This window comes from Protopterus annectens, chromosome 1.part0 (genome assembly GCF_019279795.1).
Source record: "Protopterus annectens isolate FY-2018-M chromosome 1.part0, PAN1.0, whole genome shotgun sequence".
Taxonomy (NCBI): Eukaryota; Metazoa; Chordata; order Ceratodontiformes; family Protopteridae; genus Protopterus; species Protopterus annectens.
In genome coordinates this window covers 1,870,406,593-1,870,434,245 of record NC_056725.1, presented here as the reverse complement: position 1 = coordinate 1,870,434,245, position 27,653 = coordinate 1,870,406,593, and the positions used below count along the sequence as shown (strand labels likewise).

General features: G+C 40.4%; 1 protein-coding gene across 1 annotated transcript in view; it reads right to left on the bottom strand.

Moving 5' to 3' along the window:
• Positions 1-294: 294 nt before the first annotated feature.
• LOC122800481 (ciliogenesis and planar polarity effector 1-like) overlaps positions 295-27,653 on the bottom strand; it is a 351,077-nt gene continuing 323,718 nt past the window's right edge. Inside the window, exon 6 of the mRNA XM_044069925.1 lies at positions 295-4,855. Coding sequence (XP_043925860.1) covers positions 4,718-4,855 — 138 coding nt within the window. The 3' untranslated portion in view covers positions 295-4,717. The remainder of the gene's footprint in view (positions 4,856-27,653) is intronic.

The window sequence follows — 27,653 nt, the reverse complement described above, 5'->3', positions numbered from 1 at the left end:
GCAAAGGATTGTCTTCCGATTTCAGCATTTCACTAAGATGTTTAAAAGTCTTCCCATTTGTTCAGCATCTCTGTTGGTATTATTAGCTTCCATAGTATCCTGGAGAACTTCCCTTCTGTTCACATTAAAATCCATTTCCACATGTGTAAAACCCTTGGCCATGCTCGCTGGCTGGTGTATAAGTAACACAAATATCAAAAAACAAAGAATTACACCAGCAACTTTGATTAACGGCTCGTTAGTCATATAAAACAAAAATATTAAAAAATAAATGCTAGTGAGCAGACACATGGCCAGATTAAAATTTGAAGCTTTTTATTAGGTAAGTGTTTTCACAACACAAGGCTGCTTCTTCAGACCATTTTAACTTAGTTAACTTAGATTCTAAATATGAGTGGTGTTCGGTTTTTATTTTCAAAAAAGGATGTACCCATTTACAGGCTTTATAACAGGCAGCTCTACCACAGAACTCAAGAACACATCAAAATGAAACATTCCAGCATATTTAACAATACAATAATCTTTATTTTTACAAATATTCTTTCATAACCGTTCATAAAATATGTGCATATTAAAACATATAAATACATACCATGTTTTCATTCTTTAACATAAATAAGGCAACATTTACTGAATTAACTGCAGCATACCTGACATTTAGGACTTAAAAGCAAATGAAAAACAGATATCTATGACAATTCATGATTTCTCTTACAGAAAATAAAATCACTTGATCTAGGTATCATGTACATACAGGATTTGAGAACACAGGCAATGAATAAGACTGTGATGGCTAATCAGATTTGAAAACTACACCCAAGTGTATCAAGGGTAACAAAAAATAAACACAATATTGTGTATTTTACATATTTCTGCTCTTCTCCAGTTTTAGCTACTGGCAATATTATTTCTTCATTCATACATTTTCTGATACCAGTTTCATTGTCAGAGAAATGCCAGAGCATATCTTGCCACTCCACAGCTGCAAAGCAGAAAAAAATAATCTTGGGTGGAGTACCAGTCGAATTCAGAATACCCACACAAACAACTGCATTTAACACCTGTGGGCAATCTGGAGGCTTCACCATTTCACCTTCTGCATGTCTTTGGAATGTGGGAGGAACCCAAGCACTTGACAAAACCCTAATCAGACACAGGTAGGCTAGCACTGAAGGTACCCCAGTAATACCAACAAGATTCAGATTCAGGTACATGCTTATTTATGAGTATTTGTTTATCTTTTCTTTATTCCCTGTTCACAACACTCTTTTTATAGCATATTTTACATGTTTTGTATTTATTTTTTTCTGTTTTGTATACCAGTAAGTGTCCTACTGGACATTCTGCATTTTTTGTGAAGGCCCAGAAAAAAAATCCAAAACTTCTAATTAGAAGTGATATATCCTGTACTATGTACAAACATGTTGGGATTTTGATATGGAGTACATTAATACAGTTACTCAAGGATTTTCTGTGTGTATGGAGTGCAAACATATTACCCTGCCAGAAGACAGGGCATAATATATTGGTTTTGTAACTACTAGTTACTTTTTTTTTCTGGTCATGGATATAAAAGTCCATTGAACTAGTTTTACTTAGCTTACTTTCAAATAACAAAAAAAATACAATTAAAGGATATCCAATCTTTGAAAATGTAAAAAAGAAAGTCACCTCACGGTCTTTGATTTCAAATGCAAAACTACAGTGTTATGCTCTTCATCTTTTAAGGGGAAGTTCCATGTACTTGGGGGGGGGGGGGTCAATGGGAGCTAAAGAATATACAGTATCACAACCTCTTACTGCAAGACTTATGGACAAAGCCAGAAATAATTTGAGGGGGTGGCAAAGGCAGAATATCAAATATGGATTTGAAATATAACTCTTATAAACTGCGAGAATTGACAAAATAACAGATTTTGCATTAGCATGCAATTTTCTGAAGGGTATGAAGTCTGAAACTAGCAAGCGGCATTGACATGAAACTGCAACAACACCAAATAAATCATAGACCTTATAAAACAAACTGTATTTAACTCAAAGAAACTGCAGTATCTATGTGTGGCTTTGCCTTCTGTGTAAGTGTTTTTTTTTTTTTTGAGCTTATGAACTCTGAAACTCAAATGTCTATCATCACTCAGTGACATTAGTCATTGGCGATTTGGCAGAAAACTACAAATTTTATGAAAAACAGACCAAAAATATTAGGAAAAAATTTAGGCATTCTGGAAAATGTTAGGTATTTGACAGCTACAAGAAAGACATGAAGATATCTGCATATACGAATGCCATTAACTCCGAAATAAAGGTGATATATGATGGACTGAAGACTACTCCATATGATTGTTTTGCAGGTTTACTGAAAAAGCAGAAAAGTCGGAATTTCTTCCATTAAGTTTTTGCTATGGAGCACAACACACAGAATAGTGGAGCATAGCACACAGAATATTTTCTTTCAGTTACATTGTTAAAGGTGTAACAATGTTATACAATAGTATTTCCAAAAAGACATACCCTTTATAAATCAGCTCCCTAACACAGAACATACTTCCATTACAGGAACAGGAAAGTCTGGGAACCATTCCGGCTTGCAGACATAACTGGAATCAGGTCTGTCATTACCTTGCTAAATTTCCTGAGAAGTGGTCATCTAAGTTTGCTACAGTTTAAATGTAAAAAATATATTTACTTTTTTTTAAAGTAAAACCTGAGTGGTAAGCTTTTGTGTGTGGTATAAACTTTAGAAACACTTGCGACATTTGTAGTAAGCAATTTGCTACAATTTAAAAGAAAAAAATTTTTTTCTTTTTTCTTTTGTTATTATTTATTTAACAAAAAAAATGAGAGGAAGCAGGATCAGGGGCAAGGCACAAAGACGGGACCTGATTTGCTCCCACCAAAGTACCTGATCATGGACTTTTTTTTTTTTTTTGCTCTTCACTTGAAGAGTTGAGGGGGTGGGGCTCTAGTTCACTAGACTAGCACATGGCACCAGTTGAGCCAGCTAAACCTCTGCCTTCATGGGTATTACACTTTGTCAGGCTGCATTTACAGATCATATTCTAGGTAAGAACATTGAACAGATTTTGTGGCTGGAATCAAAGTCTAAGAAAAAGCTTCCCGATATAGTTAGTGAAGACTTGCTTTCTTCCATCATATAATTTCTAGAAGGTAATGTTTAGAGTAAGAGTAGAGATGTTCATAAAATACATTTTCAAACATTTGGAACACAAATCAGTTCTTCATCCTTTCAAATGACAACAGGCATGCTAAAAATTATGTGACAGGCTAACAGCAATATAAAGTCATTGCTGTAAGTAATTCTTTACATACTAAACATCTGTAGTGGAGCTACTGCGAAGACAATGTGCATATCCTTCTAGAACAGAAGTTTTATTACAGAATGCAGACCAAAGGTTTGGGCCAGATTCACCATTACAGAAGCAGCCATCTTGTTGGCTATGATACCCACAACATGCAGCAATCCCTTCAACAACCAAAGGTATCTCATTGTCAGGAAGATTATTGGCTTTGATAACTGATGTGTATGCCGTAACAATTATGGTATGGGGTCCTGCAACAAAATGCAGCCAAGAAGTATGCCCAAGTGGTAACAAAATTGTCAATTCCCTGTGCCTAGGAATAAGTGTGGACTGTAAGCTTTCTGTAGGACAGACTCCTCAGTGTGCAAAGGCTTGGTATGTAAACTCAAGTTTTCTTCCAATCACCACCTATTAATTTTCAGAAATATCACAAATCTTGTATTAAAATATTTTTGGTGCAAAAAAGAATGCATTTTTTAATGCAGAACGGGGACACAGGTATTATGAAGAGTTCTGGGACTTGAAATTCAAGCACATACAAAATGCTGATTTTATCAAGGTTTCCAATCAGAATCTTGAAGGCCGTGCGCCAGAACAGCAGAAGCTTAATTTTAAAAGTATAAGTCAGAATGCTGAAATGAGTGCTAACTTAGAGGTCATACAAACTTGGGAAAAGGAAATGCACACTTCCCGGACAGTATGTGAACTCAAAATTAGAATAAGTACTGGAGGTGTGGAGGGCAGAGCCTTCTGTATGGGGTTGTGGGGTGGCTTGTTACCCTGTAAAAAGAAGTTCCTAGAGTTCTGTTACTTGTGATTTGTTTTTACTGGGAGTTTGTAGTTTCAATCCTTCAAAACAGAGATGCTGCTTTACACGTTTATGGATGCTAGGACTGTACACTGGTAACTTTTGATATCAAAATCATGTGTTCCTATTGGCCCAAATTATTTAATTATTTTAAGTTCTGTTCCAGACTCTTGGCATGGAAGCCTTAGACCTGTGTCTGGGAAAACAGCATGCAGATATAATTTACAGGATACCATGGATACAGTCCTAATATGATTCTTAAGATACTAAACCCATCATTTTAAGCTTTCTTGGAAAACAATTTTCTGTGTTTTTTATTTATATTCTTAAAACAATTACACTTAAATGTAATAAAAAATCAAAGCTAAAGGCCACACAATGTACATTAATGTGCAGGCTGTAAACATTGTTCCCTTTAATGTGCACTTACCAGTAAAGATACAGTAATAAGTTTCAGCAATGCTTCCAGTATTACAGCAAACATCAAGTTTTAAAGGAATAAGTGCAAAGGTGTGAGAATATGTATTAAAAAAAATCAGTCTCCATCAGTAAAGCACTTCAAGCTTTTCATGGTGTGTTCAGCATCATTTTACGTTTCATTCACATTTGCAACCAGATTTTCTATGGCATTCCAGTCAATCTTGCTGAGAATACTTCCAGTGCTGTCTGAAATATCATCTATACCTTCTGCATTTAGAACACTGAAAGCATGTTCACCATTTTCATGCTGCAAGTTAAACAAAGAAATATTGAGGCATTAAGCATTTGCACTGAGAAGCTGGGACTTTTTTTGTTTATTAAATCTGAGAGCAACCCCCTCCCCCACCAACACACACATACCTAGTGTACCATTTGAATACTCATAATATTATACACATTGGTAATCTCAATAAACCTTTATCTGAATACAAAGAACACACATTGGTAATCTCAATAAACCTTTATTTGAATACAAAGAAGTAGTGCTTCGGCTCACTGCCTTCCAAGCTTCTAAAATACATTAGTAGTAGCACTCAAAATCAGTAGGAGAGCACTGCAAATTAATTAATTAAGACACTAATTACTTCCTGAAAGATACAATTTCAAAAAACTGTCAAACTAAATATTTCATTAGTAATTTATTATTGAGACCATCGGGGCTAAGAGTATTCTATGAAAAAATATACCATGCCTCTTTTCTCGGATGAATTTCATAGATACACACACACACACACACATATATATATATATATATATATATATATATATATATATATATATATATATATAGATATACACATACATACATACATGCATACATACACATACACACACACACACATATATATATATATATATATATATATATATACACAAACACACATGTATTTTCATTTGTTTAGCGGGTAGTGTCTGACTGGGCTGAGAGCCTGCTTTCAGTGGAGACCCAGGGAGAAAAGCTCCACTAGTAATTGACAAAAAAAATCCCAGCAGTAAAGAAAGATACAACAGAATATAACATTCAGAGTACAAATGCAGAAATATTTGATGAAAGTTACAGGAAGGCTAATCAAAAATGTATAGTCTAGTATACAAATCTTGATAACAGGAATAAACATTTTTTTTATAAATATATTAAAAATAAATCTTGATTTTCATAATACATAATAAAAACGTTAATTCATGATTCCCATTATGTTGCTCTAAAAATGAACTGTAAAGGATTAATTCTAGGTATATTTTTACTATCCCTAATGTGTCACTGAATATGCTTACAGGTCCCATAGTTTGAGCATCTAAGACCATACAGTACAGCACTTTGGTAACAATTTTTATTCCTAGGTGGTTTGAATTCAAACCTATTTGTAAAGAAAGTTAACATTTTTATCAAAATACAAACAGAAAAAGAAGTTATGTCTTACCATAACGTTCCATCTGTATTGTTGATCCTCGTTCAGTCATTATGTATGGGTATCGGTTCCAAGCTTGGAACCGAGCCGGCCATTTTCCAAGTTCGCGTCAGCTTCAAACTCTCAAGCTAAACTCTTACCCACAATTCACCTCTCCCTGTTACCTCAGATTGAATTTGCAAGTTAAAGGAGGTAGAGGCTACCTCTGGTCAAATAACCTAAGAGAACTGGATGGTGAGATCCACTAGAAACCACAGGAGGGGGAACGACGGAGGGTCGTAATGACTGAACGAGGATCAACAATACAGATGGAATGTTATGGTAAGACATAACTTCTTCATCTGATATTGTTAATCTTTGTTCATTCCTTACGTATGGGACAGGGTCTCCAGCTACCTTTATTCCTGGGAGGCTCTCATGGAAGGACATTCCTGAGCACCATAGAACCGAAAGATGCTCTTCCCCTGGAAGCCAAATCCAATTTGTAATGATTGATGAGGGTATGAGGCGTAGCCCAAGTTGCGGCTGCACAGATGTCATGTAAAAGCTCTGGCATGGATGGCAGCAGAAGTTGCCACCGACCTAGTTGAATGAGCTTTCATGGTAGTAGGCAACGAAATATTACGTTGTGTGTAAATAAAGGTCACACAGTCCTTCAACCATCTAGCTAATGTGACCTTAGCAACAATCGATTCTAATCTAGATCCAGAAAAGGACAAGAATAACTGGTCAGATTTACGAAAAGGTTTAGTCCTGTTGAGGTAAAAACGGATTTGCCTGTGTATATCAAGGGTATGTAGGCAATACTCTCCTCTGTTTGAATGGTTGGGAAAGAAAACTGGCAATTCAATGTTTTGATTAATGGACATTTCAGAGATCACTTTAGGCAGAAAGACGGATTAGTTCTCAGAGATACTCTATCTCTATGAAAAATCGAGTATGGACTCTTGATACATAAAGCCTGAAGTTCAGAAATATGTCTGGCAGAAGTAATAGCGACCAGAAACAAGGTTTTCCATGACAAATACTTGAGGTCGCAAGAAGAGGCTGGTTCAAAAGGTGCCATTGTCAAAGCTTGTAGAACTAGTGATAAATCCCATGGTTGAATAGGTTCTCTAAAAGGTGGCTTCAGATGATTCACACCTTTTATGAAGATCTTGCACAATTTATGGGACATAAGAGAGGAATCTTGGACACCCTCATGAAAATTAGAAACTGCAGCCAAATGAACTCTAATGGTAGAGGCCGATAGACCCGATTGAAACAGGTTGGCCAGATAGTCTAATATTATAGACACTGGTGCTGAAAAGGGCTCTACTTGCTTATCTTTCAGCCAACAGGTAAATCTTTTCCACTTGCTCAGATAAGTAATTCTAGTGGAGGACTTATGAGAAGCAATGAGAATATCACATACTGGTAAAGAAAGATCATTCTGCCTGGCAATCAAGGGAATTGGAGTAGCCAAGCCGTTAGCTTCAGGCTGTTCAGGTTGGGATGAATCAGGTTCTGTGGGTGTGAGATCAATTCTGGGATTGGATGGAGGATCCATGGTCGATCTAGTAGGTGAGGCCGAAGGAATGAGAACCAAATCTGTTGTGGCCAATATGGTGCTATGAGGATTACCTTGCTCTTCAACCGCCGGTCTTTCTTCAGAAACTGGGGAATGAGAGAAAAGGGCGGAAATGCGTAGAGAAGACCTGAGGGCCAATCGTGGACTATAGCATCCCTGGGAGACTGTCCCAGAGGGGGAATCAGGGCGAAGTAGTTGCTGCATTTGTAGTTGGCTGGGGATGCAAAGAGGTCGCAGCAAGGACGGCCCCAGCGGTGGAAGATCTCTGCCGCTATCAAGGGATTCAGGGACCACTCGTGAGGTTGCAGAATGCACCTGCTGAGTCTTGTCTGCTATCACGTTGCAGCTCCTAGGAATGTGCGTTGCTAGAAGAATACGGTTGGTAGCCATCGCCCATTGCCATATCCTCATGGCCTCTCAACAAAAGAGGTAAGATTTGGTTCCACCTTGCTTGTTGATGTACCAGACAACCGCCATGTTGTCTGATTGAATCACAATTGTCCCAGACAGCAGCAGGGGATGGAATGCTGGCAACGCCAGAAGCACCGCCCTCAGCTCTAGAACATTTATATGCAGATGGGCCTCCAGTTGGGATCAAGTGCCTTGGACTGTCTGTCCCTGACATAGCCGCCCCACCCCATCAAGGAGGTGTCCTTGGTCACTGTGGCCTTGGGTTGCTGGGGGGAAAGGGGGTGAGACCATTGAGAGAGATTGTGTGACATCAACCAATTTAAATCCTGTTTGCACCTGTGGGTTACTTGAATCATGGCTGAAAGTGGATACTGAAAAGGATACCATTGGGTGAGCAGTAGCCATTGTAGAAGTCTCATGTGAAACCTGGCCAGGAGAACAATGGTGATGGAGGCTGCCATGGAACCCAACAGCTGTAGGACTGAGTGAGCCGTGGATTTTTCCTTTGAAAGGATTGGAATTAGTTGTTGCTTTATCCTTAAAATTCTGTGCTCTGGGATAGCAGCTCTGCAGTTTTTTGTGTCCAAGATAACCCCTATGAATTCTGTCGACTGAGATGGGGTGAGATTGGATTTCTGCCAGTTTATAGTTATGCCTAGCCTAGCCTTTGAGCAGCGAGGAGAGAGTATGCCAGGGCTTTTACCAGTAGATGTCTGGTGGGGGCGGAAATGAGCCAGTCGTCTAGGCACGGAAACACCTGGAATCCTTGAAGTCGCAAGTGAGCTGTGACATCTGCCAAGCACTTTGTGAACACTCTGGGGGCTGTAGAGAGTCCGAAGGGCAGTACTCTGAACTGGTAGTGACTGGCTCCCGCATGGAAGTGGAGAAATCTTTGTGATGGCCTGTCCACCTTTACGTGGTAGTACGCATCTTGAAGATCTACAGAGCACATCCAATCGTCTTTTTCCAAAAGTGGGAGGATAGACTGTATAGTGACCATCCGGAATTTTTGTACTCTCACAAACTTGCTCAATACACTGAGATCCAAAATTGGTCTCCAGCCCCGGTTTTCTTTGGCACCAAAAATAGCCTTGAGTAGAATCTGGATCCTGTCTGGTCTGGAGGGACTATTTGGATGACTCTTTTTCTTAGCAGCTTTTCTATCTCTAGTGCTGCTTCTTCCCTTTGACTGGGTGGAACGTTGGGAAGATTTTTTGAAGGGATGGAACAAAGATCGAAGGGGATATGATAACCTCTGGTTATGACCCTTTGTACCCAAGAATCGGTGGTGATGGTTAGCCAGGCAAAAGGGTAAAAGGAGAAACGTCCCCTAACCACCTGCAGAGGAAGGGAGTTGGGCCGCTCTTCAGGAGCGCTGGTTGGTTTGACCAGGGAAAGAATCCCTGGAACCCTGGTTACGCGGTCCCCCTCTGCCCCAAAAGGGGCGTCTTCCCTGTGAGTTTCCCCCTATGCCTCTGGGGGAGAACTCGGCCTGTGTGTCACGGAAAGGACCCTGAGATTTCTTGAACCATATCTTCCCACTCTTTTGGTTTCAGGAGAAAGCACGATGAGGGGAAGAATAACGGACACCTATGGCAGAAAGGGTCTTACCATCTTGTTCACATCTGGCCAGTGTGCTTTTAACTTTGGGCCCAAACAATGAGGATGGCTCAATGGGATTAAGGAAGAAAGACTTAAAAGGTTCCACGAAGTTGCACAAGCGCATCCGGGCATGTCGTCTCAAGACCACAGCTGAACCTGCCACTCTAGCTGCTCCTTCTGATGCGCTAGATATCAATCACATAGAGGAGTTAGATATAGACTAAATGGTGGCCAGCTGGGAGGCCACTTTGTCATGGACCTCATCAGACACTGCACCAGCCAAGGTTTCAGAGAGCTCAGAAACCAGATCCCTTTGAAGCCTGGTAAAATGTGCCATATAATTTAGGGACCTGATAGCAAAGGTCGCTGAAGCAAAGGTGCGCTTCCCTATTTTGTCCAGGGCCCAGGACTCTCTGTTAGGCGGATGGACAGTCTGACTTTCTTCTTCTGCCAGATCCTTTTTTGTTGCGGCCGCCACCACCAAAGCATCTACAGGAAGACCTTTGGACCAATGGGAGTCTGAAGCAGGAGGTGACAAGATCTTATCTGGCCTCTGGGGAATAGCTTCAACAGTATCAGGGGCCTTCCAAGCATGATGCACAATGTACTTGACAAGGTCATTGGCAGGTGGAATAACCCAGGAGGTAGGGGGCCAGGCGCGAAAAGCCTGCAGGAACACAGATTCCTCAGGGGTCAGATTATAGGGCTGCCAGTCACCTCTTTGTTTCAGGATTTCAAGGATATTGCCAAAGGATACTTCAGAGGGTGACCGAAGGGATCCTTCCCCCTCATCGAAATCTATGCCTTCAGTGAGAGACTCCTCTGTGGAGTCCATGTGCTTCTTCTTACACTAACTTTTCCGGTGTACCTCCTCAGTGGGAGAAGCTGGTGATGACAACGGAAAAGGGGATTCCTGAGGCCGTTGTACCCGGTGACCGCTAGGTGCGACTTGTGAATCCAGTGTACCAGAGGAGGGTGGAGGTATAGACAGTCCGGTATCACCAGCAGCAGCGAAAGCCTTCTCCATCAGTTGGAAGGCTGGTCCACCCAGAGAGGAGTGTATGCCAAGGACAGGGGGCACGCCACCCCTAAGTGGCTCAGCCTGCCGACTCGGAGTCCCAGGATGGCTATGGAGCAGCAAGCTATGCGTATCACAGCTGACATCCTGGGTCGTAGCAAAACTTTCCTGCCACAAAGGCAACTGCAGTTTCTTAGTGGTTAGTGAGATCCATAAAGGGAACCACAGAAGAGGAAGACTGTACTATATCCATGGACTTCAAACGCAATGAAGGAGGAGAATAAGAAAGTGTCTTTGGAGATGGGTGATCACCTCCCAAGGAAGGATAGTTCCTGGGGGGTGGAATACCTCTGGCCAAGAATGCGTGGTCCACAAGACACAACACATGGTCAGAAAGACTTCTACTGCACCTCACAGAGACTGAGGGAGAAACAGGCCTGTCCACAAAAGAGGCAGACTCGGTGCCCATTTCATCTGATTGCACCGAGGACAACGGTGCCGAGAAAGACTGAACTACTGTAGTCTGCACAAAAGAAATCATTGGTGCCGGTGTGATTGTCTGCACAGACACGGGGATGGGTGCCAAAGTAGTTGTCGGTGCCAAAACTGGAACCGACAAAACTGGAGTCATTAATAAAGGCTTCAGTTCCGAGGAAGATCTCGGAGCCAATGCGGCCAAGGTCTGCGCCGACTGAACGGTCGGTGCCGATACAATGGTAAAGGACTGAACTGAGGAGCCCCTTGGTGCCGATGTGTAGAAAGCTGCAGGAGAGGACGGAGCCAAAATCACTAGTACAGCAGAAGGCCTCGGTACCGAAGGTCTGGGCACTGAAAGCACTGGGGCTGACGGAGAAAGCTCCGGAGCCAAAATTTTAGCCTTTTTAGATTTTGGTTGGTGAGAGCCCCCAGCCAGGGATGAAGGCAAGGATTTAGCCTTAGTAGAAACATCCATTTTCTTATGGGCTTTCGGAGGGGTTGAGACCTCTGGCCCAGAAATAGCCTCTGAAAAGGGAGATTTTAGAAGTCCCTTCAGTAACAGTTTAATTTTCCTTTCTAAGAAAGTTCTATTAGAAAAGTTTTCACATATATCACAAGGTGGCTCAACAGATAAATGGGAAAATCCCAAACAATAAACACATAAAAAGTGTGCATCAGAAGTAAGGAGTTTGTGTCCACAATCAGAACAACGCTTAAACCCCAGACTACCCTTTTTTCTGCCATATTAATAAACAGAAAAGTACCAATAATCGTACAAAAGAGTACCCGAAGGTATGAAAGAGAAAAGGAAATGGATTACCAACAATGGTAAGAAGAAATTACCTTGCAGTAAAAAGGGTAAGTAAAGGAAAGAAAAAAAAAAGAACCTGACAAAAATATAAACGCTGGATGCGATAGGGCAAGAGACAATAAAATATCAACTTTTCTGACAGAAAAGTAATTTGTAAAGCAATAAAACAACAATTGACTGTGCTTAGCTCAAGAGAAGTAGCTTAACACGACCGGATGGCAATGCGGCAAACTAAATCTGAGGTAACAGGGAGAGGGGAACTGTGGGTAAGAATTTAGCTCGAGAGTTTGAAGCTGACGCGAGCTTGGAAAATGGCCGGCTCGGTTCCAAGCTCGGAACCGATACCCATACGTAAGGAATGAACAAGCATTAACAATATCAGATTAACACTTACATTCAAAAGACAACCTCTTTTCAATTTATATATGAATACTGACTACATAATCACCTAAACTAGGAGAATTTCGATACCCAATCAAAGTCAAATATATATATCGCAGAACAGCAAGAACCCAGGAAGAAACGTGGAGGAGCTGCATTTTATTTTTGGTTATGCTGACGCCTCTATATGAGACTGTTCAAATACTAGTCTTTCGCTGCTAAGAAAACAATGCACACAGAAACAGACTTTGACAGCAGAGAGCACATCCAATCCCATTTCCCATACTGACTATTTAACTCAGCTAACATTTTCAACTACCACAGAAGTAACTTGCATCTAGCTCATGCATTTGTGAATTCTCTTACTGATTTTGGTCCTAGTGTTGTGGCAAGAAGTTCCCACAGTGTGCTTAACCACTGTTTTAAATCAAAAATATTTTTCATATTTTCTATTCATGATTGTTTGCTCTCCACCTTCAAATGTTGTCCAATTGTTCTCGAGCACTACTAGGTTTTTTTTTGCAAATTAATTCTTACTACTTTCATGCAGGTTGTCAGCTTCTGCATTCACTGACGGTTTGGGGGGTACCAATATGTAGAATCCCCACTTAACACATTCTCCCCTGAAGGCTGGCACAAAATTACTCAGAAAATGTGTAGGCTCAAAAGTTCCGCCAGTGTCCAGCTAAGGACTTTCAAATAATGACGATAACAGCAGACATCTATATGGCTAAAACATGTACGCATATCAAGTATCATGCTTCCACTGTAGCCACAATGCCATACTTTCCAAGTTCCCTACAGTACTGCTCTATCCAATGACACTGTGCCTCCCCAATGGACTTTTACTCTTGGTAGCCTTCTAGGTTCTCATATGCCTGTTTGGTAATTCACTTTTGTGCAGCAGCTGTATACCATGAAATACAAATGAAAAGTCAAAGCAGGAAAGTCCATTGGGAGTAGCGGAGGGTAATGAAAGAAATCTACTCCTTCTTGTGAAAGCACTGTAAAAGAATTTTTTTTATTCTAGTAGCTATTAAAATAAAAAAATACCTTTCTTGCTTCTGTACAGCTTCCACTACTGCAGTGAGTACCTTAGTTTTCAGGTAACTCAAAACTTCTGTACAGACTGCATCACTAAGGTTTAATACATAGATGGCAACACAAAATGTTTTCAGTGTAAGGCAACAATCACTACTTGAAAAATGTTCAAGAACTTGACCATGGAGTATGCAAGGATAGCAATAAAATGCTTAAGAGTTCCTAATGGGCTCGAGTGTATGCATACAGAAATGATACCAGCACACTAGCAAAGAGAAAACGCAAACCAGTTTAAACTTCTTGACTTTGGATAACCCCTGCCATGCATGAACTCTTGTATTTCACTGACAGAAAATATGAAATTTTGGATCCTACTGCAGTCACCACTGTTGTGAGTAAACAATCTGCAGTATCAGAGGCTTGGAAGGTAGCACACTTAGCTTTGGTGCTGCAAGATCAGAAGGCTGAAGGATGTATTCCCATTCCGTGTGATTAGAATATGCTTTCCATTACTGACTCTGCAATGCAGAAGTAAATAGGTCCTTCACTCCTGAGTGCGCTATTCTTTAGATAAGGACATAAAACTGAGGTCCTATCTGCCTGAGTTGGTGTTTTTTTAGGTGGATGTAAAAAATCCTATGGCACTTATTAATAAAGGTAGGGGGACTTTACTAAAACCCATCAGTACTGTAAATCACCATAACAACTTAAACAGACTATCAGTAGAAAAAGTATATGCATTATACTAACATCGGTCAGAAGTAATCAGCCTCCCTACCCCCTCAACCCTAACTAAAAATGAATACTTTTCAACAAATAAGTTAAATACCATATTTTGTTGTATGATATTTCTGCACAACATTCTTTCCATAAGAACCATAAACAAGTACTATTTTTTTCACTCTCATCTGCTTGAGTAACTGGCAAGCATATAATTACCATATATAATCATGTCATATGTAAGTGTTTGAAGGTCATTAATATGCTGCTCTTGAAAGCATTTATTCCAAAATAAATGTACTTTTGGACAATTCTACAAGAACATGTAATAAAGTTTTCTCAGAAGAACAAAAACAACACAATTCCTCAGTAAAATGTATATAGCTCATTTCCCCTTCAACTGCAGTTTACCTAAACACAATCTCCAAAAAAAAAAAAAAAAAATCCCATCTCAATGTGTTTAAATCTTGTCTTTCTATCCTGTATACTGCATCTAAGTCCCTCACAGCAGTTTTCCTAAGGATGTATTTACAAATTTCCCATTATTACAACATAAAAACTGAATCTTGTGTTAGTAAGGATGGCAAAGAAATGTTTGAATCTCCAAGTCTTTTGCACACTATCCAATATCTCCTTTAACTAAAATGTCTTTTTTTTTTTTAAAGTATCTTTAAGATATGTACAGTTCTTTTTTCTTTTCTTTCGGCTGTTCCCATTAGGGGTTGCCACAGTGGATCATCTGTTTCCATTTCTTCCTGTCCTCTGCATCTTGCTCTGTCACACCAACCACCTACATGTCCTCTCTCACCACATCCGAAAACCTTATCTTAGGCCTTCCTCTTTTCCTCTTACCTGGCAGCTTCATCCTTATCATCCTTTTCCCAATATACCTAGCATCCCTCTTCAGCACATGGCCAAACCAATACAATTTCGCCTCTTTGACTTTGTCTCCAAACCGTCCAACCTGGGATGACCCTCTACTATACTTATTCCTAGTCCTGTCTACCCTCATCACACACAGTGCAAATCTTAACATCGTTAACTCTGCCACATCCAGCTCTGACTCCTGTCTTTTTGTCAATGCCACTGTCTCCAACCCATATAACATAGCTGGTCTCACTACCCTCTTGTAGACCTTCTCTTTCACTCTTACTGGTACTCGTCTGTCACAAATCACTCCTGAGACTCTTCTCTACCCACTCCACCCTGCCTGTACTCTCTTGTTCACCTCTCTTCCACACTCGCCATTACTCTGAACTGTTGATCCCAAGTATTTAAACTCATCCACCTTCGCCAACTCTACTCCCTGCATCCTCACCATTCCTCTATCCACCCTCTCATTCACACACACATATTCTGTCTTAGTCCTACTGATCTTCATTCCTCTCCTCTCTAGAGCATATCTCCACCTCTCCAGGGTCTCCTCAACCTGTTTTCTATTCTCACTACATATCACAATGTCGTCTGCAAACATCATAGTCAATGGGGACTCCTGTCTGATCTCATCTGTCAACCTGTCCTTCACCACTGCAAATAAGAAAGGGCTCAGAGCTGATCCTTGATGTAATCCCACCTCCACCTTAAACGCATCTGTCACTCCCACTGCAGATCTCACCGCTGTCACACTACCCTTGTACATATCCTGTACCACTCTTACATACTTCTCTGCCACTCCCGACTTCCTCATACAATACCACAACTCCTCCCTAGGCACCCTGTCATATGCTTTCTCTAAGTCCACAAAGACACAATGCAACTCCTTCTGACCTTCTCTGTACTTCTCCATCAACACTCTCAGAGCAAACATCGCATCTGTAGTGCTCTTTCCTGGCATGAAACCATACTGCTGATCACTAATCATCACCTCCCTTCTTAATCTAGCTTCTACTACTCTTTCCCATAATTTCATGCTGTGACTGATCAATTTTATCCCTTTGCAGTTACTAGAGCTCTGCACATCACCCTTATCCTTAAAAATGGGTACCAGAACACTTTTTCTCCACTCCTCAGGCATCCTCTCACTTTCCAAGATTTCATTAAACAATCTGGTTAAAAATTCCACTGCCATTTCTGCTGAACACCTCCAAGCTTCCACAGGTATGTCATCTGGACCAACAGCCTTTCCATTCTTCATCCTCTTCATATTATCCTTACTTCCTCCTTGCTAATCCATTGCACTTCCTGATTCACTATCCCCACATCATCCAACCTTCTCTCTCTCATTCTCTTCATTCATCAGCCCCTCAAAGTGCTCTTTCCATCTGCTCAACACACTCTCCTCGCTTGTGAGTACGTTTCCCCCATTATCCTTTATCACCCTTACCTGCTGCACATCTTTCCTAGCTGAGTCCCTCTGTCTAGCCAATCTGTACAGGTCCTTTTCTCCCTCCTTAGTGTCCACCCTTTCATACAATTCTCCATACGCCTTATCCTTAGTCTTTGCCACCTCTCTCTTTGCCATGCACCTCATCTCCTTATACTCCTGTGTACTTTCTTCATCTCTCTGACAATCTCACTTCTTCTTCGCCAACATCTTTCTCTCTATACTCTCCTGTACTTCCTAATTCCACCACCAGGTCTCCTTGTCCTCCTTCCTCTGTCCAGATGTCACACCAAGCACCTTTTTACCAGTCTCCCTTACTAGCTCTGCTGTAGTTACTCAGCTGTTCGGTAACTCTTCACTGCCACCCAGTGCCTGTCTTAACACATCTCTGAACTCCACCTCACAATCACCCTTTTTCAATTTCCACCATGTGATCCTTGGTGCTGCCCTCACACTCCTCCTCTTCTTGATCACCAATGTCATCCTACAAACCACCATCCTATGCTGCCTAACTACACTTTCCCCCGTCACCACTTTACAGTCTTCAATCTCATTCAAACTGACCCTCCTGCATAGGATATAATCCACCTGTGTGCGTCTCCCTCCACTCTTGTATGTCACCCTATGCTCCTCCCTCTTGTCAAAATACGTATTCACCACAGCCATGTCCATCCTTTTTGCAAAATCCACTACCATCTGACCTTCTGCATTCCTTTGCTTAACACCATACCTACCCATCACTTCCTCATCCCCTCTGTTCCCTTCACCAACATGCCCAATGAAATCTGCTCCGATCACCACTCTCTCATCCTTGGGTACAGTCATCACCACTTCATCCAACTCACTCCAAAATTTTTCTTTCTCATTCATCGCACACCCAACTTGCAGAGCATATGCAATAACAACATTCATCATTACACCATCAATTTCCAGCTTCATAAACATCACTCTATCTGACACTCTTGCCATCTCCAAAACAGTATTGTAATACTGTTCCTTCAGGATAACCCCTACCCCATTTCTCCTCCTATCCACACCATGATAGAACAATCTGAACCCGCCTACAATACACCTGGCCTTACTTCCCTTCCACCTGGTCTCTTGCACACACAATATATCAACCTTCCTTCTGTCCATCATATCAGCTAGCTCTCTCCCTATACCAGTCATACTGCCAAAATTCAAAGTTCCTACCCTCACTACCACACTCCTAACCTTTCTCCTCTCTTCCTGTATTCGGGCATGCCTTCCCCCTCTTCTTCTCCTTCTCCTCCTTCAGCCAACTGTAGCCCAATTTCCACCAGCACCCTGTTGATTAACAGTACAGTAATGCAGAGAAAAGATAAGGCCACACGTCAACTTGGAAAGAATCTAATATAAAAAATATAAGAATGTAAGAAAACTATCAGGTTAATCAGACCTAACATTCCCTGAGTAACAGGAGCATGCAATATTCCACTTTGTATAGGGTTCAAACAAGAACCCTGTATAACCAAATATATAAATTCAGCAGTCAATATATAAATTCAGCAGTCGTCTCTAATGAAAAAGAAAACAAATAATTTAATTTGCCTAAAAATGTAAAAGATGCACCTTTTGCCTAGAGGACAATCAAATGATTTCCATCTAGTGGGAATATTTTGTAATGCCTCCATCCTTTCCTTGAACTAAGAATTACATGCTCCTTGCCAAACATTATACCTTCTGACAAAACAATTTCTTGCATTTCTGATTGATTCTCTTCATCACGAAACAATACAGCAACCTGCTGCTATTGGATGTCAGCTTTACCCTCTGACTCAGCCACAAGATTTTCCTCCATGATAGCACACAAAGTGACACAACAGCTCCTGCTATAAAAAGGAGTGGAGAATGTTCCCTTGTGCCATGGCCATATTTCTCCTAGTTGGTATGAAAAACTCCTTAGGTCTTCCCAAAAAATAACATAAATTGTGACAAATGGATGAAAAATCATCAGTGGCTGAGAGATCTACATTTATAGAATGTGATTACTCTGAAGTGCCACTGAATCATCGTTTGCAATTTGTAAGTGAAATAAAGGACTGCAAATGAAGAAAAAAAGAAGTTATGTACTTACTATAACGTTCCATGTGTGTTGTCCATCTCAACCTTTATTCTCACTGATAGGTCAGATCATCTCCGCCATTTCAAAAGCTCAAGGCCTTCAACAAAGCTTGTGGGCATTCACCCTTACCCATAACAGAACACCCTAACTTTATCAGATCTTGTTTGCCCCCAGTAAACTTATAAAGCTGCTGCTTAAATAGAACAGAGAAAATCAGGTTATCTATGAGGCTATAGAGTCCTGCAATACACAAACAGCACTACATGGACTCCCAGGAGTATAGGCAGGTGGTATGGAGGGCGGTTTGTGAGAATAAAGGTCAAGATGGACAACACACATGGAATGTTATGGTAAGTACATAACTTTTTTATGTGATGTTGTCAATCTCACCTTTATTCTCACTGATGGGACCGTGTCCCAAGCTGCCTAATTCCTGGGTGGCTCATGGGAGAATATTCTTCAGAACCACAGAACGAAAACAGGCTCCACTCCTACAGGCCAAATCCACTTTGTAATGAGTAATAAAGACATGTGGTTTAGCCCATGTTGCTGCAGCACAGATATTATCCAAAGGTAACCTAGCTTGAAAAGCTGCAGATGTGATACCGATCTAGTGGAATGTGCTTTAACAGGATTAGAAAGGGCTTTGTTCTTAGAATTGTAGATAAAGGATATGCATTGTGAAAGACATTTGGATACGGTAACTTTAGAGACTGGTTGGCCTTTTGTAATATCTGAAAAAGAAATAAACAGCTGATCTGATTTCCTGAATTCTGAAGTTCTATGCAAGTAAAAACACAATTGTCTATGAACACCCAGAAGATGTAATAAATATTCACCTTTATTTTGGAAGTTGGGAAAGAAAACTTGCGGCTCAGTAGATTGGTTGAGGTTACTTTTCGACACAACCTTAAGCAAAAAAGTGGGGTTAGTGCATAAAGAAACTCTGTCCTTATGAAAAACAAGGTATGGAGGCTTGGCAGACAAAGCTTGCAATTCTGAAACTCTCCTAGCAGAAGTAATAGTCACTATGAAGAGTGTTTTCCAGAAGAGATATTTCAAGTCACAGGTAGTAGATGGTTCAAAGAGAGGACAAATAATGTCTGACAAAACAAAATTCAGATCCCATGGCGGTGATGGACTTTTGTATGGAGGTCTTATTATCATAGTAGTTCCTTTTAGGAAAGCCTTACAGAGTGTGTGTGACATGATTCCAGAACAGTTTTCTCCTATACGAAAATTTGAAATTGCTGGCAAATGAACTCTGATAGTGGCTGCAACAGCTCCTTCATTGAAATGTTTTGTTAAAAATTCTAGAAAAGAATGTATGGGCGCAGTAAAGGGATCTATCTGATTATTGCTGGCCCATGCCACAAATCTCTTCCATTTAACTCTGTACAGTTTTCGTGTAGACGATTTATGGTAAGATAGCAAAATATGTTTAACTGGGGAGGATAGGAGAGGAAACCTGGCGATCAGGGGAACTGAAGCAGCCAAGCTGTTAGTTTGAAATTGTTCAGGTTGGGATGAACAGTTCTCGACAGGTGAGTCAAAAGGTCTGGAGCCAGGTCCAGAATCCATGGTTCATCCCGTAGATGAGGCTGAAGAAAGAAGAACTGGATTTGGCGAGGCCAATGGGGATTATTGTCGCCTCCAACAGAGCTGTTTCTGCAAAAATTTGGGAATTAGAGGGATTGGAAGAAAGGCATAAAGAAGTCCCGGAGGCCAATCATGAGCAAGTGCATCCCTTGGTGACTCCCATTCAAAAGGGATCAGTGCAAAGTAGTTACTGCATTTGGCATTGGTGGGCAATGCAAAGAGATCGCAGCAAGGTTGGCCCCATTTTTGTAAAATCTCTTCCGCAACTTTCTGATTGAGGGACCACTTGTGTGCCATAAAATGGCTCTGCTCAATTTCTCTGCAATTATGTTGGATTTCCCCAGGATGTGCATTGCTATCAGAAAACGGTTGGAAGCTGTTGCCCATTGCCAGACCTTCAGGGTGTCTCAACAAAGGGGGTAAGATCTGGTTCCCCCCGTTTATGTACCAGACCACAAACATGTTGTCTGATTGGATTGCTTTTGTTTCCAGAGGGAGGCAGTCTTGAAATGCTTACAATGCTAAAAGCAATGCCCTCATCTCCAGGATGTTTATGTGCAGATGAGCCTCGTGTTGTTGCCAGATGTCTTGAAATGTCTTCCCGAGATAATGCCCCCCCCCCCCCCCATCTGGGAAGTGTTCGTAGCCACCGTGGCTTGGGGTTGAGGGGGAACAAAGTGACAGCCATGAGATACCAGAGGAAGGTAAATCCACCACAAGAGATCCTTTTTGCATGAATTGGTTATTCTGATCTTGTGTGTTATACGAAGTTCTAGAAATGACCATTGTGTCGAAAATAACCACTGATGTATTCTCATGTGAAGACAAGCTAGGGGAATGAGAACAATTGAAGCAGCCATTTTTCTTAGCACTTAGAAAAATAGCTTGACAGAGGCTTGGGCTTGTTTCTTTCTGATCAACAGTCTTATATAATAGCGAAGATTATCTACTTGTCTTGTGGAAGTTTTGTTATCACTGCAGTTGTGTTTATCTCTGCTCTATAAAGACCAAGCTCTGACATGGCTCTAGAGCAGATTTTTCATAATTTATGGTAATACCTAGGGAGGAACAGAGTTGCAGAGTATAGTCTCTGGATTGTAGCAGATGAAGTCTGGTCGGGGGGAGGGGGGGGTTATGAGCCAGTGGTCCAAATACGGAAGCACCCAGAATCCACTACTGCCATGCATTTGGTGAACACACTGGGGGTTGTAGTGAGACCAAAGAACAGAGCTTGAAACTGGAAATGACTGGCTCCTAGCCAAAAGAGCAAGTAACTTCTGGATCGCCTTATCCATTCGTATGTGGTAGCATGCATCCTGAAGGTCTACAGAGCACATCCAATTGTCTTTTTCCAGGAATGGAAGTACTGACTGCAGTGTCACCATCTGGAACTTGATCTTTTTCACAGATTTGTTTAGATTGCTGAGATCCAGGATAAGTCTCCAGTCCCCTGTTATCTTTGGAACTAAAAAGAATCTTGAGCAAGTTCCGGATCCTCTCTGGTCTGCGGGGACTTCTTGGATGACTCTTTTTCTTAGCAACTTTTGAATTTTTAATGTTGCTTGTTCCTTCTGATTGGGTGGAATATCTGGAACTGTCCTGTTTGTGGGAGTGGGAAAGGGGAAGGAAATGATATAGCCCCTGAATATTATGTCCTGCACCCATTTGTCTTTTGTTATCTTTTGCCAGGTTTCGCGGTGCAGAGACAATCACCCCCCCCGACTGCCTGCAGAGGTAAGCAGTTGGGCAGTCCTTCAGAAGCAGTGGACACACTCCAACAGCAGAGAAGGCCTTGCTCTCCTGTTCAGACCTGGTAAGGATCTCTAACTTTGGGCCCAAAAAAGAGAAGAACCATCAAAAGGGATGTTAACGAAGGAAGACTTGAAGGGCTCCATGAAATCGCAAAGGCACATCCAGGCCTGGTTCCTGAGAGAACCCACTGCCCTACTCATTCCATCTGCTGCATAATATATGAGCCTCATGGAAGAGTTCATGACTGAGTTGAGTGTGGTGAGCTGTGCATTGACTTTATCTGCCATCGCATCAGCTACAGGTCCTTGGAGGGAGTCTGTAAGTTCTTTTAACAGGTCCCTCTGTAATCTAGTGAAATGGGTAAGGTAGTTCAGAGACTATAAGGTAAAGGTTGCTGATGAAAAGACACGCTTACCATACCTAGCTATAGTCCTGGAATTGGTCTCAGAAATTTCCTTTTTAGTGGCTGCTGCCACGACCAAGGTATTAACTGCTACACATTTTGTTAAAACTGATTTATCCTTTGGGGCAGTAATGTACTTATCTGGCCCCCTAGGAGTAGGTTATATGGAATCTGGGGTCTCCCAAGCTTTCAGAGAGTGTAATTCAATAAGCTCATTGGAAGGAGGGGTCACCCAAGAGGCTGAAGGGTGAGACCCAACAGCCTTCAGGTACACAGACTCCTTAGCTGAACGGGAAGAGGACTGCCAGTCACCTCTCTGCTTTAAAATTTCCAGGATGTCTCCAAAGGAGACATCTTCAGAAGGTGACCATGGGGACCATTCTGCACCATCGAGGTCAGTATTGGATGCAATGGACTTGTCAATGGAGTCAAGATGCTTCCTCTTGCAGGTCATCTTCCAAAGGACCTCCTAAGTGGGTAGTCTGGGGAGGTTTCAGAAGGGGGGAGTCCTGTGTTGGGCATCCTGAGGCCTAGGGTCTCTGCAGTCTTGTGGGGAGAGTATGTGAGAAGACAAAGACACCTGCACAGAAATGGGAGGAAGATTTGAGACAGGTTGTGCCTTAGGCTGAGATGTAGTCAAAACCCTCTTCATGACATCAAAGGCAGTCTGACCCTGCTCCGAAGAACACCCCGGATCCGACAAAAAGGTTGTTGGGGCCAAAAGAATTTCTGGTACAGGAGACAGAAGCTTCAAAGGAGAGGCAGGAGCCGAGCTCACCTGCACTGAAGTTCTCAGAGGCAGAGTTGGATCAGGAGAGATCCAAAACAGCTCCGCCGATCCGACTGGACAGTGTCAGCTCCCAGAGATTTCCTGCTCCAACTGGGTGGAAATGCTCAGGGCTGACACTGGATCCAAAGAACCTGTGGGTCCTGTATCCAATACAGACACTAGTTGGATGTCAGAATCTTATGGTTCCAAAACCAGGGGAAGGATTGGAGGAGGAAGAGGCGCCAATGGGGATGATTTCATCTGATCTGATTCCTTTGGATTCGGATCCAGCAACAGCTTGGCCAAGGCCGGTGTCTTTAGAAGTCTCTGCACTACCCTAGCCACATTATCATCTGACAAGCTCCTGGTTGACCGAGTAGAAAGGGTTGGAAACCTTGATCTTGTCAAAAAGGAGGAAAAGAGCCGATAGCGAAATGTTTCCAATGAAGGGGAATGGCTATGATACCTAAATTCTGTTGGTGCCAAAGAGGTTGGAGCCAATGGTTCTGGCTACTCTGATGAACTCTTGGATCCAGAAACAACTGTCTGCTCTGAGAATTTTGTTAGAGCAGACAGTCTAGGAGCTTTTTGCTTTGGCTCCAAGAAAGACTTTGGCCCCGAAGAAGAGCATTTTAGTGACTTTTCAGATTTGTCAGACTTGGTAGTGGACTCCGGCGAGATAGCCTAAGAGAAAGGAGATTTTCATAAGTTGATTTTTGCACTCCATAAGAGCCCATTGGTTAAACCCATGGCATATGGAGCAGACTCCTGCAGGTGAAGATGCCCCAAACAATACACACATAAAGTGTAAGAGTCAAGAAGGGGCATCTCTTCCCACACTGCTAGCATTTCTTAAAACCTAGAGGTTTCCCTTCTTGCTTTTGAGACATTTTAAGCACTAACAAAAAAGAAACCAAAGGAGAATTAACACCCACATGCGCACACAGAGGGGCTAGCACAGTAGAAAAGTCCTCTAATTTAAACTAATGGGAAGAAATACTTCAGAAAGATAGTAAGAAACTGGCTTTTTTTTTTAAAGAAATCTTCCTCTAACTGAAAGAGATGATAAAGTTGGAAGGGAAAAGGGATTAGAAGGATAAACGTCCTCTAACTTAAATGGATATTAATAGATATCCTCTAACTTAAATGGGCGCTAACAGGGGAAGTAAAGGGGTCAACACTCACTCTATACACCCAGAAAATAGGAAACTGGGTAAGGAAAATTATAAAAGTATGTAAAGCTATATTAAACAATAGAAAACCTCATCAACAAGAAAAAGAAACACTTAGCTCAGAGCTTGCTTTCAGAACCTCCTTTGCAGAGTGGCAAACAAAATCTGGGGAAGTTAGGGTGTTGCATTATGGGTAATGGTGAATTCCCATGAGCTTTGCTGAAGGCCTCAAGCTTCTGAAATGGCAGAGATGGATTTGATGGATCGGATCCGACCCATCAGTGAGAATAAAGGAGAGACTGACATCACATTTGACATTTAAACTGTCATTCCCTGCTACTTTAAAGGTGTTCTGGAATGGTAAAGAGAAGGCTTTTGATAGTCTGAATGAAGCAACTGGAAAATAAGAGTTACTCCTCAGACTTGTCACATTACAAGTGCAGTAAAAGGACTGAGGGATACTGATCCTATTGGAAAAACTGAGGGTAACTGGGGAGAGATCTGATCTGACTAAAGAGCTTTCTATTAATGCAAGCAATCACTGAAACAAGATGGCTGGAAAGTTCAAAGTGATGACAAGGAATGGGTTACAATAAAATTATGATTTTTAAATGCAAGTTAGTGAAAGGTTTACTCAGCAAATAGACATGAAAGGCTAAAGATGTAGTGGGTAAGCAAATGTTTTTCTCATTTTCTGATGGTTGTCTTTGCAAATATAAGGGTATTACCCAGTTCTGTAAATATACTGTCAAATTTATGTTTGTTGCAAGATTTTAGTTATTCCATATTAATCACAACTTATGGGTCTTTGAAGTTTTTGCAAGTACCTGTATTTCAATTCAATATTATTCAACATAGTTTGAATACTGAAGCACATGGCTAGTTTAAACCATACAAGAACCTGAGTTTTAATTGGGATACAGTGAAATATTAACCATTTTAATAAACAAACTGGAAGAAATATAAAACAAGAGAGGACTTTTCCTCACATATTTTATATTCCCAATGTAGGGCAAATGCAGTAGACAGGTGTTTGAACTTCGCAAGTCTGAATACAGCAAAACAAAATATATAGTTTCATTGTTAAATTATCATTTAAAGACATTCACAATATCTATTAAAACTGTTAATTATCCTAATGAGATCCTAGCCTAATGAGAGTTGGAGATAGGACTATAAGTGTATTTGATTTCTGGGCTTCTTAGAAAGTAGTCTTTTTTCCTGTTTATTAGACACGATCTCTACTGAAATACAAGATGGAGTTCAATGGTGCGGAAGTATTAAGCTAGAGGATCAAAAGTAAATGCAAGCAAAGTGATAGACTGATTAAACAACCCTATGAAAACCAAAATGTGATTAATAATTAGAATACAGTGAAGCATTAACCATTCTACTGAAAAACAAAATGAAAGAGCATTGCAAGGGAAGAAGTGATGAAAGAACTATATGCAAGCAATAATACCCAACAGGGTAGGCACTATCAGGGAATTAACACACACCCAAGTGTGTTGCGAGGTCCAGTGCCATAGGCTTCCTGCAAAGTGTTCAAGACCTGTGTGGAAAACTCTTAAGTCATGTATGTTTGTCTCAGGAAAAGCAGAGCTACAAAGAAAAATATGTTGTTGTGGTAAACCATCGTAAATGCCTAGGCTATGGAATTAATATGAAAATGTATAAAAAGTGCAAGAAAGTAATAAGTCTAGCAGTGACAGGTGATGTCTGAATAATATGTGAGATAAAATTAACAGGTGTTAAAATTTTTTCATGAGTTAGGTCTATAATATATAAATGTATAATTCAAAATAAAATCTATTTAAGTGATTTATACATTTGGGATTATTTATTAATACTGAATTGCTAGTTATTAAGCATGAAGTGTTAGCTGTAACACTTCATTGATTAGTCAAGTACTTATTTCTAGGATAATGAATTTCATGATTCACTATAATATGTATTGTTACACACAGAAGTCTGGTAATATTGTGCTGTTCAATACATGCAAGGTCAGAGAAGACTGAATTGTATGACAAGTTTCAGGAAAGGCCATCTTCACCTGAGAATCTGGCAGTTTGCAAGACTGGCTCTACGTGGCCAAGACCAGAACATAAAATAATGATGTACAACATGAAAAAAGAGCAAAATTCTACTAAGAATATAGGACTGAACTATTACTTTTCCAAATGGATCGGTAAATGGTGAACTGGTTTAGTAAATCATGATTTCTACTAAAACTGATAAAAAAATATATATATAAATATATATATATATATACACACACACACACACACATATATATATATATATATATATATATATATATATATATATATATATATATCCCAATGCGCATCTTTCCCAGACACTGTGCCACACTGTTTCATAATAAAAAGTCTTCAAATTTTATCAACATCATTAGGAATATAATATTTTTGGTACAATACTGATCCTGTAACTCCGAGCCTGTTTCTGGTCACATATGCTTGTAATTTACTGGTAGGTATATTAATTCCCCAGACAAAAGCAGTGAATCAAACTATCTATTTATCTCTCTCTACACACACACACACACACACATATATATATATATATATATATATATATATATATATATATATATATAAATATATATATATATATATATGTATCCATGTACCCCTCTATTAGTCTACATGTAGAGTGCAAGTAGATTTGGTTTGGTCTTCTAAAAATACCTTGCCAAGGATCTGTCTAGTGATCTTTTTTAAAAAAAATTCTCAAATACGTAAAATATACTCTAAATAGATTTTGTGTTTAGAAAGATGAAAGAAAATTAAGACTGTCTGGGTGTGGCTCTTATGATTGTGCATAAAAAACATAATACTGCTAAAAGTTTATATAAAAATGTGCATAATTGTAATTTAAAAAATGTGCGTTTTCTACCATATTGTGTTACATGACACAATTAGTCAAAAGTGGTGACTTGACTGAATTTTGTGCTAAACATTTAAAAAACAATAAATTGCTCTAAAAGTCTATCTAAATGCATATTTGCCTCCTTGAGACAAAACTACGTCTTTGTAAGAGTAGGCATTCATTCATTTATATAAATGAAAACAAACCATACTGATATGTTTTTAGTTGCAAACATTATATATCACTTATAATCCATCCAGTGATTGTCAGTAAAACATTATATATCTCATTCAAATGCTGCCTTCTTTTAAACCTCATTCCTCCTTCAAAACATTATTCTTCACATGTTGTTCCCATAATTCCCATTTTTTGTATGTAATCTGCTCCTACCCTTTTCCAAAGATTCCATTTCCAGATGTTTTGTCTCTGATACTATATTCATTACTTCTAGTACAGCTGGTTTAGACTTATTTCCATTTTCTAGTAATTTTTTTTTAGCAACCACCATAATTAGACTCAGCAATTGTTTGTTTGTTTAATTTAACTGTTGAGGCTGCCCACTAAAGTGTGCTAGCCTGGGTAACTGATTTATTACTGTTTCTGCATTTT